At 43.9% G+C, this 17,224-nt stretch overlaps 1 protein-coding gene across 1 annotated transcript in view; it reads left to right on the forward strand.

Annotated features, from left to right (window-relative positions):
* Positions 1-2,901, forward strand: part of Plekhs1 (pleckstrin homology domain containing S1) — a 31,897-nt gene extending 28,996 nt beyond the window's left edge. The window contains exon 12 of the mRNA XM_036206367.1: positions 1,842-2,901. Within this exon, the coding sequence (XP_036062260.1) occupies positions 1,842-2,039 (198 nt within the window). The 3' untranslated portion in view covers positions 2,040-2,901. The remainder of the gene's footprint in view (positions 1-1,841) is intronic.
* Positions 2,902-17,224: the final 14,323 nt, after the last annotated feature.

Raw genomic sequence — 17,224 nt, forward strand, 5'->3', positions numbered from 1 at the left:
GGATACTCTATAATGTTCTAAGACTACAAAGTGGCCTCAGTTTGCACTTAAATAGCTCACCAATTAGTGGGTAAAACGAGTACTGTAGGCGCTTCTTAGAATACAGTGTGTGCTTTGAGGTGTGAACAGAAAGTGTAGAGGGAGAATAGATCAGTCTTCTGAGGAAAGCCAGAAGGGTTTCTCAGAGGAGATGGTGTTTGGCTCAAGAGTCCAGTCCTTGATACGAGTTTGTGTGGTAGAGAAGATGTTAGTTGAGGGACCTAGTCCAATAATCTGGTAACTTATAATTCATGGCATTTGCCAAAGGTCCACCCTATGGCCAAAAGGTTAATCCATGTGCCCCTTCCAGAAGTTACTATTATTTTGACTCAGCATCCACACATGTGCTCAGTAATGGAGAAAAGAGTTTTGCCTGGACACACATCTAAACCTGGGTGGGTTGCCTATGCTTCGTCATGACTGCTGTTCTAGCCGGCGCCTCTCCTAAGTTCCTGCTGTCTTCCTCACTCACCTGAGAACAACTCCTGCATAGTACTGACCACTAGCTACACCCACCAACATGGTTATTTAGAGCAGTGGTTTGCAGCCTGTAGGTCTCGGACCTCACTGTAGGTCATATAACCTTTTCACAGGGGTCGCATATCAGATAACCTACATACAAGATATTTACATTACCATTCATAACAGTAGCAAAATTACAGTTATGAAAATAATTTTATGGCTGGGGGTCACCACAACATGAAGAAGTGACTGTATTCAAGGGTCCCAGCATCAGGAAGGTTGAGAACCACCAATCTGGAAGAACAGAAAATTTTCCTCTCTCCCCAGCACTCCTGACTTCTTTTGTGTGAAAATAGACAGCCAATCCTCTTTTAAGATTAAACAACAGGTTCTTGAAAGGAAAAGTAAGTTGGAAGAGGACACATGGAAGCGTCAGCATCTCCTCTGTCTGCCATGTCTGAGCCAATCACACCTACTTTAACCACAGTGGAGAGAAATGGGAGGCTGGCATAGGGCTGGGCTACAGACAGGGACAACTCTTTAGAGGCAGAGGAGGTGGTTGTGTGTGTGTGTGTGTGTGTGTGTGTGTGTGTGTGTGTGTGTAGAGGGATAAGAAATGATGAGCTGCAAGAGAAATGTCACATTTCTGTTTCCTCCGGCTTCCGTCTGGGGCTTTCTGGATGGCAGTCTCCTCTGGATGCACTGTTCTACAGCTGGAGTTCTTGAAGCAACTGGATCCCTGTGGCTGTCTTAGTTAGATGTCTGTTGCTGTAATAAAACACCATGACCAAAACAACTTGGGAAGGAAAGGGTTTGTTTCTCTTATACTTTCATACCAAAGAAAGCGAGAGCAGGAACTGAGTCAGAGGCCAATGGAGGAATGCGGTTTACAAGGTTGCTCCTCGTGGCTTATGCATCCTGCTTTCTATAGCAGCCAGAACCATTAGTCCTGGGATGTTACCCCCACAGTGAGCTGGGCTCTTGCACATCAATTATCAATCAAGAAAATGTACCACAGACTTGTCCATAGGCCAATCTAGTAGGGGCATTTCCTAACTGAAGTTCCCTCTTCCAAAATGACTCTAGTTTGTGTCAAGTTAATATAATACTAGCCAGCACATGGGTCATTAGCACTTTTGGGAGACTGCCTAGAGGCTTGGGCCTATGGATGTCAGAAAATGAAAATCCATGTTCCACTGAAATGTGCAGATCATCTGCAGCTGCCTTTGGCTCATCATAGCTCATCACAGGATTTCCTTCAGGAACAGATTCAAGGGATATGAAGGATGGGCTCCTAAGGATAATCTCCAGTCATTTAATTACCTTGTCTTATGTCTTAGAAAGTGAAACTCTCCATTGGCCGGATCCCCAATTCAGAGAAGTTCCATGCTTCTGCCTGCACGTGCCCCTTAAAACACCACTTGGTGGAGCCTGTCCAGCAGGATTTGGCAGGACTGGAGAGGACACCAAAGAGGAGTCCAGCCATCAAAAAGAGCAAGAAGGAAGTAACTGGAGAGTCGGCTGCCTCAGGCCCATGACAGCAGAAGAAGGATGGAAACCTGGATCACGAGTGGACCTGTGGTTGGAGACAAGGCTGCATCTTACTTTGAGTCACTGTACTGCCTTAACAATGGGGGTCACTGGCCCCTCTTTGACTGTTGCATTGAGGTCACATGGGATAATGACTAAGGAACAGAGATAAAATGGAAGGCTTTATTATCTGAGACTTTGCCTCAGACACGGCAGACATCGATTGAGTAAATCTCTGGTCTAATTAATAGCACTGTGTGCTTTCTGAGGTCACAATTGCTTCTTTGTTAGGAATATCCAGTTAGAATTACTCATTCCAGGGAGTCAAGAGAGATGAAAGTCTGTGGTTATCCTGCAGACATTTCCTGTGACTCAGCAGCCCAGGGGCCATCAGATGAGGCAGAGTGACCTCTGTCTCAGGTATACCTGATTTCTTAAAAATATAGTAACTCTTTTGGAAGCAGAGGAGGTTTGGTGCTGTTCTCTCTAAAAATAAACAGGAAACTCTGTGTATATGTTCTTAATTGGTTGGCTTATTACCAAATTAGTTCTGTGATGTCAAAAGGATCAAAGGCCTTTTAATAATCAAGAAAGCAGGAGCAGTCGTCAGCTGAACACTGATCAACTTGGGGAATGTTGGTGCAAAGTAGGGTGGAGGAGTATTAGAAAATCCATCTCAGCAGGCTGTCCTTTCACGTGGAAAAAAAAGGAAGGCTTTGAAAGTTCGGTGATATTCAGTCTTCATGACTCCGAGTTCTGTACTGTTGGGGCAGGACCAAGAATCTAGACCAGCTTTGGAAAGAGAATTCCCTGACCTCTGCCTTGTGTGGGTTTACATTAGAAAAGACCTGTGGCACTCAGAGGAGACATTCAATACATTTCATTTTCTGTTATCTAGATTGTTGCTTGTATAAAATGTATATATGTGTATAAAACATGGAAAATAAAAAAATGTATATGCATGAATATTTCAAATATCACAAATAAGAAACAAAGCCACTTCAGTGAGGAAATAAATACCCATCAAGGTAAAACCACCTGAAACCACCTTCGGGATAGATTCCTAGGCTCTGAAATCCAGGTATCTACCATCCCTATGTGCTCTCAAGGAGGCAAAGAGGAATCTGAGGACCCAGGAGTCCATCAGCTCACAGCAGTGCTGGGGCAAGCATGCAGGACTACTGTCAGCCTGCCACCCTCTCCCAACCCCAGAACTTTCCTCCTGACACAGGATGAGGGTGGCTTGTTGTGAGGACCACACTCTGGGAGCTTCTCTGTACCCTGATGGCACTCTCAGGGGATTATTTGACTGAGGAACACAGTTCCATGTTGTATTATCCTGGAAAGTCTGTGGAGAGGCTTGAGAGTCTGCAGGAGAGTGCAGAACGTGAACTCTCTGAGGAAAGGATCTAGCTTTTGGCAGTGTTGAGAGTGGCAGATGGCTGTCACCCCACCCATCTCCAACCAGGGCCTGGAGGAAGCAGTCCTGCCCTTGCTTCCTCCACTGTGGAGAGCTACTGAACCAGGGCCTGGAGGAAGCAGTCCTGCCCTTGCTTCCTCCACTGTGGAGAGCTACTGAACCAGGGCCTGGAGGAAGCAGTCCTGCCCTTGCTTCCTCCACTGTGGAGAGCTACTGAACCAGGGCCTGGAGGAAGCAGTCCTGCCCTTGCTTCCTCCACTGTGGAGAGCTACTGAACCAGGGCCTGGAGGAATTGTGCTGCTGGTGGCTGGGGCAGACAGCGGAACCCATCACTTCACCATTCTATTCCTCAGGTCCAGGTCCTCACGTCCTCTGTGCCCCACTTCCCCAGAGCTGGAAGCAGCCACATGCTCCTAGGGCTCAAAGTCACTTCTTTCTCCTAAGAACAGCAGCGATCCCAAGGAGAACTCCAGACCTAGAATGGAGATGTTTGTCCTTTTCTGTCATCCAGGTGAGAACACAGCCAAGAATTAGCGGAGAGGTGGCTGGAAAAGCCATCAGGCCAGGCCTGACAAGGTTGTACCTTGTGTTACACAAATTCACCAAAGTGAATTGCACCTTCCTCACACCCCCTCCTACCCACAGACACATGCACAGACAGCCTCAATGAAAAACTCACCTGTGATCTTTTTCATTGATGTCCACTCCGACCACATCTCGAGTAGATGGCTATGACTGATGTGGCAAAGAGCCTGGTCCAGCTGTCCCTGGGAAGGATAGCTCTCCCCTGGATTAATTTAGACAATCAAGGAGAAACTAGAAACGGCTGAGAGCCATTCTCGGCTGTCTCATCTCTGGCCTTGTCCTGTCAGTGTGACGTAGCTTAGAGTCACCTGAGAAGAGTCCCAATTGAGGGATAAATTGGTCTAATGTGGGCATGTCTTTAGGGGCTGTCATAACTGTTCATTGATGTGGAAGGGCCCAGCCCACTGTGGGCAGCACCATTCCCTAGGCATGTGGTCCTGGGCTGTGTAGGAAAGCATGAGGGAGCCACAAGCAGTGGTTCCTCCATGTGCTATGGAACAATCTTTTTATACACTATGAATATGCGTTATTCTTATTTTTTTTAAATATATTTATTTTTTCATACGGATATTTGTGTTTTAATTTTACATATCAGCCATGGGTTCCCCCTGTCCTCCCCCCTCCCACCCCCACCTTCCCCCATCCCCTCCCCTCTATTCCCATCTCCTCCAGGGCCAAGACTCCCCTGGGGATTCATTTAAACCTGGTGGATTCAGTACAGGCAGCTCCAGTCCCCTCCTTCCAGGCTGAGCAAAGTGGCCCTGTGTAAGCCCAAGGTTCCAAACAGCCAGCTCATGCACTAAGGACAGGTCTGGGTCCCACAGCCTGGATGCCTCCCAAACAGTTCAAGCTATTCAATTGTCTCACTTATCCTGTGGGCCTGATCCAGCTGGGGGCTCCACAGCTTTTGGTTCATAATTCATGTGTTTCCATTCGTTTGGCTATTTGTCCCTGTGCTTTTTCCAATCTTGGTCTCAACAATTCTTGCTCATACAATCCCTCCTCTTTCTCGACAATTGGACTCCTGGAGCTCCACTCGGGGCTTGGCCAAGGATCTCTGCATCCACTTCGATCAGTTATTGGATGAGAGTTCCGGCACGACTGTTAGGGTGTTTGGCCATCCGGTTTGGGCTTTCTCTCGACCATTGCCAGCAGTCTACAGTGGAGATATCACTGTGGATTTCTGGGGACCTCTCTAGCACTTTGCTTCTTCCTGTTCTCATGTGGTTTTCATTTATCATGGTCTGTTATTCCTCGTTCTCCCTTTCTGTTCTTGATCCAGCTGGGATCTCCTGCTCCCCTAAGCTCTCTTTCCCTCAAACCTTGCCCTTCATTACTCCCAATCATGTCAAGGTTGTTCATGTAGATCTCATCCATTTCTCTGTCATTGGGCGATCCTTGTGTCTTTCTTAGGGTCCTATTTTTTAGGTAGCCTCCCTGGAGCTGTGAGTAACAGTCTAGTCATCTTTGTTTTTCATCTAGTATCCTCCTATGAGTGAGTACATACCATGTTTGTCTTTCTGAGTCTGGGTTACCTCACTCAGGATGATTTTTTCTAGATCCATCCATTTGCCTGCAAACCTCATGATGTCATTGTTTTTCTCTGCTGAGTAGTACTCCACTGTGTATATGTACCATAGTTTCTTTATCCATTCTTCAGTTGAAGGGCATTTAGGTTATTTCCAGGTTCTGGCTATTACAAACAATGCTGATATGAACATAACTGAGCAAATGCCCTTGTGGTATGATTGAGAATTCCTTGGGTATATGCCCAAGAGTGGTATAGCTGGGTCTTGGGGCTGGTTGACTGGTAGTCAGGTAGGAAGTATGGGTGGGACAACCAAACAAAGGAAGGAAGGAGAAGGGCAGATTCTGGGAGATCCTAGCCAGCTGCCTAGCAAGCAGGATGTATAGAAAATGAGGTAACAAGGTGTGAGCCATGTGGCTAAACATAGATAAGAATCATGAGTTAGTTTAAGTATAAGAGTTAGTTAGTAACAAGCCTGAGCTAAGGGCCAAGCTTTTATAAGTAATATTAAGCCTCTGAGTGGTTTCTGTCCAGGCTTTCCCCAGTGATGAACCATAACCTGAATGCTAAAATAAATCCTTTCCTCCCTAAATTGCTTTGGTTAAAGTGTTTGATCATAGCAACGGCAAGGAACCTAGAACAAGCCTGAGTCTGATGTGACTCTTTAGTCTGGCTGATGAAGAAGTTGGAGCTCAGAAATGTGGAATGACTTACTGAGGGTACAACCAGCTCTATGCTGGACCCTTAACTCCCCAACCCATGCCTTTTCCAAGTCACAGCTTCTCAGTGGGACACAGGAGTCCTGCCTCTCCACTTCCTACTGGGTGCCTCAGACCTCCAGAACAGACCTCAGGGTTATCTGGAGATTTCCATTTGGTTCTTTCTGCTGAGGATACAAACTATTCAGAACAAATTCCAAAGAAGAGCTGGTTAAGAAAGAGGATGAATGTGCAAGGCCAAGTCCATGCAATCATACTCAAAGCTGTTGACATTTCTGCATTCCAGGAAGGCATTCTTTTCTGTGTGGAGGGCAGATTACCATACACTTACATGTTTGCATATAGTATATGTGCCTATGTGCGCCAGGAGTGAAGACAGGTAGGGACTTATAAGTGGCCCTGCCAGCATTCTGGCCCTCCTCCCTTCAGGGCATGGGCCAAGGGGCTTTCCTTTGGGGGGGGGGGTGAGGAATGGAAAGTCATAAACAGGCCTCGGAGCTTTCAGACTCAGCTGGATCAAATCAGGGCTCTTGGGTGCAGTTGGATTTGTGGCTGAGTCAATCAAATCTATGTCAAATGATCAACAATCCCACAGGACCTTGGGGCCCTTCTCTAAATCACTCTGACTAGATGGCTTTAAAAACCTTGCACCCACAGTGCTGACCTGCCTGATATGATAGCTACCAGCCATGTGTGCTATTTGGCTTTACATTATGTAAAATTAAATAAATTGAAATTTTCTTTTCAAAAGCACTAGTCACATTTGGGGTATTTGATAACCTTAGATGGTAATTGGCTATAATATTGGACGGCACTGAAACAGACATTTTCCATTATCATGGAAGGTTCTAGCAGACAGACTTTCCCTATCTTATGTCCCAAGAGGAGAACAATTATATCTTATTCATCACCATATTCCCAGCCCATAAATACAATGAACAGCTTAGAGCAAATGCTTGATAAATACATGCTAACAGAAGAAACTATAATTTGTATTAAGTACTACTTCATAAACATTATTTATTTTTATAATTTCAAATAGAATACTCACATCCATAACCCAAGCAACACTGGCTTTTCTTTTTTCTTGCTTCTTTCTTACCCTGGTATATTAAAATCAACTTGAAAACCAAGCTATAGGGCTTTTCCATATAAGCTGTTTTCCCAACAATTACTAAGTTTCTGCAGAGTCGGCAGCACACTTGGGAGCTATTATAACAACAGGAAACCACAGTGTCTACAGCTCTCCAACAAATTGCTGACCACAGTGAAATGAGTGTACCATGATCTGGGTCTAATGTCAATTTCATTTGAGAAGCACAAAGGTGTAAGTTTAGTTTTAGATTTTGTTAATCATAGTTGTTCCAAAATATTTAACATTTTTCTGACATTCTTAGCTCTTCTTTGTTTAAGTATAGACTTATAAAACAGATATTGGGGCTTGTTACACCTGCACACATGCTAAGAACCAACAAATGTGTGGTGTGAGAGGTTTATCTATGCACTGGCCATCAGTGTTTAATACAGGATGTTGTGGGATGCTGATTTGGGGCTCGGTTGCCTTGATGGTGCAGTATAATAGTGATGGTATTGTTGTGTGTTTGCCTCTTGTTTCTTAAAAGATAGATGAGAACACCAGAAATATGTCTAGGGATAAATCTACCTTTAGGAAAAATTAGAAACTACAAATGGCCACACTGTGTGGTGACAGAGGAGTTCAGAAAGGAAGGAGGCCATTATAAACAGCATGCCTATCACGACTCACACTGTTGGGCACCTCTGCACACAGGGCACTATCCACACACTCTACCCAAACCTACAACAGGTCTGTGAAGTCAAGACTGACTGCCCCAGAGGTACAGAGAAGGGAAATAACTTACTCAAGGTCATAGTTGGTGAGAACATAGCAGAGCTGGAATCAAACCAGACAAACTGGATTTGGAGACCACAGCCTGACTCTCCTCACTGGAAGACCCATGGAAGGAGGTGAAAGATCACTGCAATGGATGATGCACAGAGTAGGGGCCATGGACAGGAAGAGACACACAGTGCACTTTCCAAGGCTTGCCTACAAGTGGCTCAAAATTTTTATATACCTCTTGTCTCAGTAACATATTCGTCTTCTGTCATTTTATCCAGGAAAAATTTTTAAAAACCATACGTTTCACTTCAAACACTAGAACTTTACCAATGTTCCCTTTGTGACATGTTTATGTGTTTTACATGGACCTGGTTCTGTGTGACAGTCAGTTAATTGGCAGCTAACACATCTCCAGGGACAAAAATGTCAGGCTGTCCTGGGGGCAGGGGGAGTAATATGGACACTGTCTCTGTAAACCTCATCCATACACATGCTAAGACAAGCTCATCCATACCTAATTAGGAGCCGAGTCTGACTCCTTAATCTAAATTCAGGGTTAGAAATGCAAAAGATATAAAGACTACTCCTCTGTGGTTGGTGCTGGAAAAGCTTCATAGGCAGGATAAATTTGAAGAGAGCCTGAGAGAGGGATTTCATCTCTTAAGGAATGAGTAGAATTGACTTGCTATTCTTACATAGGCCAGATTGTGTGCACAGCCACACAAATGCTAACCGCAGGGGCAGAGAATGTTTCAAGCATCCTGAGGGAACCTGGAAAAGGCATCCCTGTGTAAGAGACAGTTGACTACTTGCTTAATAAGAATCTTTTACTTCTTTATAGGCAATAGTTCTTACTCAGTGCATCTTAAAATAAAATTAACTGGGGCTGGGGAGATGGCTCAGTGGTTAAGATCACTGGCTACTCTTCTAGAGGACCTGGGTTCAATTGCCAGCACCCACATGACAGTTTACAACTGTCTATAACTCCAGTTCCAAGGGGTACGGTGTCCTCACACAGACATACATGCAGGCAAAGCACCAATGTACATAAAAGTAAATGAGGGGGGATTAAAATAAAATTAAAAAATAAAATAAAATTAACCCCATCGACCAAGGGTACTGTGGGAAGACTTCTCTATAATAGGTACAAATGGCTACTCAAGTGTTGAGTTAGAGCTGCTGGATGACAGAAGATGGCCAGAAAGGACCGGGAAGCAAGTCTGTTGGTGCAGAGCTCCCTTGAAGTAGGAGGACTTGCGTTCCAGTCCTAGAACCCATCTGAAAAAATAAACATGCTGGGTGTGGCGTGTGACTTCCCCAGCCCCTGAGGACAGACAGATCCTTGAGACTTGCTGGCCAGCTTGCTAGCCACTTGGTGAGCTCCAGGTCAATAAGAGATGTTGCCTTTAAAAAGGCAAACGGTCACTAGGTATGGTGGCACACGCCTTTAATCCCAGCACTCAGAAGGCAGAGGCAGGTGGATCTCTGAGTTCCAGGACAGCATGGTCTACAGAGCTAGTTCCAGGAAGCCAGGACTACACAGAGAAAGCCTGTTTTGAAAACAAAAAGAAAAGTCAAATGATGTCCAAGGTTATCTCCTGGCCTATACACTCACACACATACCTGTACCTGCATATACAAACAGACACATAGACAAAGAGACATGTACACACACACACACACACACACACATGCCTGTACCTGCATATACAAACAGATACACAGACAAATAGACATGCATACACATACACTCATACACACACCTGTACCTGTATGCACACAATACACACAGACACATAGACATACAGTCACACACAGATATACCTAGAGAGAGAGAGAGACAGAGGGGGGGAGAAGAGGAGGAGGAGAGGAGGAGGAGAGGAGGAGGGGAGGAGGAGGAGGGAAGGAGAAGGAGGAGAACCTTCAGAGGCTACATGCAGGACGCACAGAGCTACACCACACAGAAAGCAGGAAGAAGAGCAAAGGAGTTCCCGAGATAATGTATTCCTCCACTCCTCCAAAGCTGGGCACCACTGATGTGGGCAAAGTGCTGCAGTTGCCAGATGTCTCCTTGGAAGCATTCCTCTAGGAGAGCAGTTCTTAACTTTCCTAATGCTGTGGCCCTTTAATACAGTTCCTCATGCTGTGGTGACTCCAACCATAAAGTTACTTTCGTTGATACTTCATAACTGCAGTTTTGCTATTGGTATTAATTGTAATGTAAATCTCTGTGTTTTCCAGTGGCCTTAGGTGACCCCTGTGAAAGAGTTCTTTAATCCCCAAAGGAGTCAAGATGTACAGGTTGAGAGCCGATGCTCTAGGAGCTGCCGAGAAACCTGACGTTACTTCAGTTTTACACACTTAAGACCACTAGGATTTTCCTGCACTCCAAGGGAAAGAAACATGCAAATCCGATTTTCAATTCTCACAAGCTATCTCCCATACCTGCTATCTTATTACACACTTAACACTGTAGTTAGAAGAGCTTCAGAGTTCTCCTTAAGAAACCAGAAGCCCTGGCATGAGCTAAGTGGAGAAGGTGGGGGCTCCCAGGCAAGAAGGAGAGCTTCAGGAAGATACTGGTCTGCACCACTGCAGATGGTTGGCACGATGCTGTCACCAGGCTGAATGCTGTCAGCTAGTTTTTCTTTAATTAATATCTCACACTTCCAAACAAAGTGTGCGAAACCGGAGGGACCCTGCCAAATTTTCTCTCAGCTTACATAAGCCCTGCTCAAGCAGGGCTGAGGATTTATTAGTGCTGTGAACATTTTGATGAAATCTCTAGTTGCTGAGCTGTATACACAGACCTGACACCGGTGTTACCAGTCTGAGGAGGAGGCCTCCTTCATAGAGCTCATGTTGGCTGTTTGAGATTCACACATTAGTCATGATCATCAATGGATTTGCATACTTACAACCTCTTCCCTGCAACTCCTTTCTCCCAGCTTGCTGGGTTTAAGAGTAGCGGCCATAGAGAACTCTAGAACTCTCTATGAACTCTCTGTGATAGGTGTGAAAGGAAAAGTAAGGGGAACGTCATTGCCATGCTGAGAACATTTTCAATTCAGGATTTATTTATTTGGCAAACACTGAACCCAAGTAGTCAGCTCAAATGTAATGCTTCTCTGTCCAGGCAGAACTGATTGCCCCATCTATGTTTCTGTATCAATTTCTTTGCCTCTCATCCATGTGGAATTGGTTCCAGGATCCCCAGGAAACACCCAAATCCAAGATGTTCAAGTTTCTTATATAAAACAATGCATCATTTGCATATAGCCTACACACATATGTTTTGAATCTTCTCTAGGTCACTATAATACTTAATTTAACGTTAATGTTGTGTACACAGTTACACTGTGTTGTTAGAGAATAACAATATGAAAAAAAATTGACTGTGTTCAATACAGACATAATTTCCCCCCCAAATACTTTCAACATGTAGTTGCACAGATGTGGAACCCTTAGATGTGGAAGGTTAGCTATATTTGTTATTCCAAGAAAATCTGTAGGCCATTTGTGATTTGGAAAGCCATATTCTGATCACTTTTACATTGAAGATTCTTGAATCATGCTCAGAATAATAGTAAGTGTCTATGCAGCAAAAGTGAAAAGATGCTGCAGTTCCACACTGCGGTGTCATTCACGGGAATCACTCTGGTGCACTCGGCCCAGTAGGCCTTCTGTTCAGGCCACACAGACAGATGGGTTCCGAAACCGTGTACATCAGAGCCTCTAGGGACAGGAGTTTTTCCAAGCCTCTACTGGACTAACAAAAAAGTTTTAAATATCATTTCTTTTGATCTTCTCATGACTTTTGAGGTGAGTAATGTCAACACCACTTTACAGAAGAGAAAAAACAAAGCTCAGAGAGGTCAAAGGTTGGGTCATTGTCTCCAGGTCACAGAGTCAACCCCACTCACTTACCTGCCAAGTTCATGTACTGCTTGGGTCCCACTGAGCTGCCCCTTAGTGGCTTCCTGACCTGGAACATTCACAGTTTGGACCCAATTACTGCATTGGTAAATGAGGATGGCAGCGCCAGGGTGGGGGTGGGGGTGGGGGTGGAGCACTTTTTTGAAAAGTGATAACACATTCTTTTAAGGAACCCTGGTAACTCTGAGACCTTTCTTTCTAACTCCACTCAGAGAGACATGACTAATGATGAGATAAGCATTACATAACTTAAGAAAGAACACATTCAAAGTGCTTAGATGCATCCTATAAACTACAAGTGATTCAGGGATTGGGAGAAAGAGAGCTTGCTGATAAGCTAAGATGCCACCTGGTGCAGAGAAGGCTTACACTGGTGCTAAGAAGATGCCTGCCATGTGGGATGGAAAGGCAGGCAGGAAGCATGCAAAGCTCAGAGCACCATTTCTATGCTGCTCCCTATGTTTTTGGAGGTCAAGGTAAAACTATTTGCATTTTACTGTAAGGAAATCTAAGTTTGAAACAAATAAAATTATTTGCCCAGGACACACAGTTGACTGAGCTGACTCCAGGCCTCAGCACACATTAGGCACAGGTTTCTTTGCAGAGGATTATGCAAAGCCAGGAGGCTGGAACAATCACCAAGAATATACATCTGTGTGAACATACCTCCTCTATAAAACGTTGAGAGGCAATATCTTATTAAAGACATTTTTATGTGTTGTGTGTATGTGTGGGCTGGGGGAGTTTACATGATCATGTATATATAGGTGCCAGAGGAGGCCAGAAGAGGGCATCCAATTCCCCTGAACCTGGAATTAAAGGAAGTTGTGAACCACCTAATATGGGTGCTGGCAACTGACCTCAGGGTCCTCTGAAAGGGAGAAAGAACACATGGCTTACTGTGAGCCACAAGAGGAAGTGTCCTAACGCTACTTCCCTTAAGCTGGGAAAGTTTGCCTGACCCCACCCCAAAGAAGAGAAGCCCTGGCTCCTGTCACTTAGTCTCGTCTGGGTAGTCTGCACATCACTTTGCTAACATCAGTATGGTCACACTTGCTTTGCTTTCTCTGAGGGCAGCGTGAAGCCAAGATGCTTTCCTGAGCCTGCTGCCCTCCCTCTGGAAAGTTGTCTTTCTTCCCCTTTCTAGGTTGGTATCTAGTAACCTCTAAAATTATTAATCTACCCATTGTTGCACGTGGAAAAGAGCACAAAGGTGACTCGTGACTCATAGGGCCGTTTATTTCCTTAATTCAACTGACATGTGGAACCTGGAGAAGGACCTACTGCAAACAATGTCTCTAGAAATAGGTCTCGTGGGGGCTTTAGGAAAAGATAGTTCCAGAGCGTGTGCTTCGGAGTGAATTCTTATTTTAATGCCATTCACACATCTCCAAATCCTGTTGCTGCTTGGGGTTCATTCTCTCATGTTCTTACTGATATTTCCCTGCTTCTTCCTCCCAGGTTCTAAATCTGTCACTGATTTCTCTGAGCCCTTCAGTACACAGCATAATCTATCATTACATCAAAAAGTTTTAGAATAGAGGCTTAGATTTTACCTCATCATTAGTCACCAATATGCCCCTAAGCAAGTCAAGAACTGAAAGCTAGACCTCCAACACGGAAATTACATGATCTACACTATACTGTCCTCCATGAAATGGAACAATCAGATGCTCTGACTGTGGATTCGGGGGTCTGGAAGTGACCAAGTGTCAATCTAAGCCAGTTTTTGTTAATGATTCTTCTAATTAAAAAAAAAAAATTCCCTGCTTTCTAATGACCACTACTCCTCCCTCCCTCCCTCCCTCCTCTCTCTCTCTCTCTCTCTCTCTCTCTCTCTCTCTCTCTCTCTCTCTCTCTCTCTCTCTCTCTCTCTGTCCATGCATTTGTGTACGTGAGTGCAGCTGTGTACATGTGTAATACCCAAAATTAACCTGTAAGCTCCACCTGCCCAAGGACTAGATAACTTCCTGGGATGCTGGGAGTTGAAAAATAACAAAGCCTCATGGGAAAGTATGGTGGCCTATGGGTTTTGCCCATAAAAGTGCCACCCCCACCCCACCCCCAGCACCTGTCTAGGGGCCACTCAGCTGGAGGTTCCAGGGAGTAGTCCTGAAAGTCCATCTTAGTCAGTATTTAAACTTTAATTAAAAACTTGTCTTAAATTTGGCTCAAAAATGGTGGAACTGTTTTTTGTTTGTTTGTTTGTTTGTTTTGTTTTTTTTTCTGGGAGAATCTCTGTATTAGCATGTGCTGAGGGAAACCTCACCTTCTACCTTGTTTGAGGGCCTCCTGTTCCCTGTTGTGTGTCCCAGGCTAGCTGGACTACAAGCTTCTTGTTTGCACCTCCCATCTCCCTGGAAAAGCACTAGCATTACAGAGGCCTGACTCCACCTGGCTTTGCATGGTTCTGATGCAAACTCAGTACTTCCAGATTGTGTGGCAAGCACTTCCCTCCCGGGCCTCTTCCAGGCCTAAGCACCACTTCTCACCACTTCCACACATACTCTTATTTATCAGTAATGGCAACTAGTCAAGATGTCACCCAATTTTAAAGCATAAACGTACCTTCAAGGAGACCCTCAGTCATGTGGTGGTGGTTTGGACTCTGAAAAAGCAAAAGTCTTCTTCGATAGGAAAGTTCTAGGTTCCAAGGCTCTGGACATGAAGAGCCCCACTTGAAAAGGAAGAGTTGAAAGTCTGAACTATGAAGAGTGTTTGGGAAAGTTGGGGTGAGGAATCTGGAAGCACTCTGCAGCCTTTCCCTCTCCCTGATTGCCAACTCTCTCTGCTGCCCTCTTGTGAGAATCCAGCCCTGTGGTAAGTCCTGCCTATGAAGTGCCAGCATGACACCAGTTTAGTCAATGACCATCAACCTATGTGGTCCCTGAAGGGTCATTGTATTAAAACGCTTAGCAAACATTGTATCTTGTCACAGTATGTATGAAACTAGCATAGAACTATATGAGAATTCATGCAGATGGTGTTTCATTTGAAAAGGACTGGAAGCGGGGAGGAATTGCCCAGAAATTTTCCATATGCTAACTGCTTTTCCCTCAGGTCTGGAAATAAAACCAAACTTAATCATTGCAACAGTCCTGAATAACAAACAGTATGTCTATCTGTTCAGTCCTTATGTCAATCCTTTCCCAGATGCACACATGCCCAGAAAAATAGAAAGCTGTGGCTACAACCTAAGTTGTCAGTTCCCAGTGCAAATCTGCATACCTGCTATTTACAAGCCACACTGAAGACACACAGAAACATGACCCTTCTGTCTACTGTAATTTTTGGTTTTGAAAGTTGTCAAGAAGCACAAGCTCCTGGCTGCAAACAGTCTGAAGATTTAGAAAACACAAGTCAACATCAAAGCTAAACTCCTTCTTAGGGGCCAGAGAAATGGCTCAGTGGATAAGAATGCTTGTTGTTTTTGAAGAGGATCCAGTTTCCAGTACCCATACTGGACTTACTACCTCCTTTAACTCCAGGTCCAGGAGAACCAGCGCCCCCTTATGGCCACCAGAGGCAACTATACACATATGGTACACACACACTAATAATAATAATAATAATAATAATAATAATAATAATAATAATAATAATGAGGAGGAGGAGAAGAAGAAGAAGAAGAAGAAGAAGAAGAAGAAGAAGAAGAAGAAGAAGAAGAAGATCAAAAAGTCCCTTTCTGATTTCCAAATTGATGATAAACCTCTACCTAAAGTTGAAAATAAAATCTAAGCACTAAATGCTCATTATTCATCCAGGATGAATTCTTCATACCTTAGTTTTAGTGAGTTCTGATATCTAAGGGAAGCCATTAACTTCACATGTGTTTCTACTACCTCTTGCCTCCTAGGTAATAGTCAGCACACTGGAGCAACTAGCGATAGTTGGAAGAATCAGATTGCTGCTCTCATGGAGCTCTGGATCTGTTTTCCATATTGCTGTGCATGGCTACATTTTCTGCCAAATTTTTAGAGAATTTTTATGGTGTGACCTTCTGAGTTGAAAATAATTCTTTCAACAACATGCATACTGCTTACTGATTAGCATATCATTATTTTAAAATTTATTCATGTACTCAAATGAAAATCAAGTGTACCCTGGGTTAAATGCAGACATTTTAAATTAATTATCCAAAAAAATTTAAATGTGCAGGGCATAGTGGCATGTGCCTATAATCGCAGAACATAGAAGATAGAGGCAAGTGGAATAGGAATTCAAGGCCAGCCTTGACTACATAGCATGTTTGAGGCTAGCCTGGACTAAATGGAGCCCTATTACAAACAAAAAAATGTAAATGCATTTAACAGACAACATCATAACTTTTTGTGAATTTGCTGTTGTTTCTGAGCTCCAGAGTCTTACTGAATTGTGGTTGCTGTTGCCAGAATAGTCTTGGCTTTCACTTTCTGACAAACGTAATCTCTCGAATAACTTGTTTTTGTCCTGAGAAATAGCAGTCCCATATGTAGAACTCTTATAAACGCCCCAAATATTTTTCACTTCATAATTTTGCTACATGTCTGCAAGGTAATTGGAATGGATTAGACATTCCCTAGCAACATCCTTTGGATGTCGATGGCTCTGGAATTTAACATTTAAATAATTGAAGTGCACTGCCTAGAAAGGCAAGGCATTGGGGAAAAAATGCAGAGGATAACATTTATGAAAAGAATTACAAAGAAGGTAATGTCGTCAATAAGTTCAATCTAATGAGATATTGGTGACCTGTAAGCCAACATCTAGATTTAGTCCAATCCTCCTGGGTGACTCACTGTGAGTTCTGGCAGGTTCACTAAATCACCCTCTCTCTGAGTCTTAATCCTGCTCTCCAAATTTAGCTCTCCCTCTCAAACAATTTGGTGATACTTAAATTCAGTACACTGGGTCTCTGTGAGTAATCCTACTTAGTCTTAAATAGAACCCAGGTGCACTGATGCATTTAAGTGATGCATTTTTGGTTGATACCAACACCAATCAGGAATTGTGTACCAGGTGTTTACTCTTCAATATTAGAGGGCACAAAATGATTTCCTTTCATGTATAAAATAATTTTAACAGGAAATTTAAAATCACATCATCCCTGCCTATCTCTCTTCTGAATGACCAGATTTAGAACGTTGGTTAAATTCAACATTACA

The sequence above is a fragment of the Onychomys torridus genome, chromosome 1 (genome assembly GCF_903995425.1).
Source record: "Onychomys torridus chromosome 1, mOncTor1.1, whole genome shotgun sequence".
Classification (NCBI taxonomy): domain Eukaryota; kingdom Metazoa; phylum Chordata; class Mammalia; order Rodentia; family Cricetidae; genus Onychomys; species Onychomys torridus.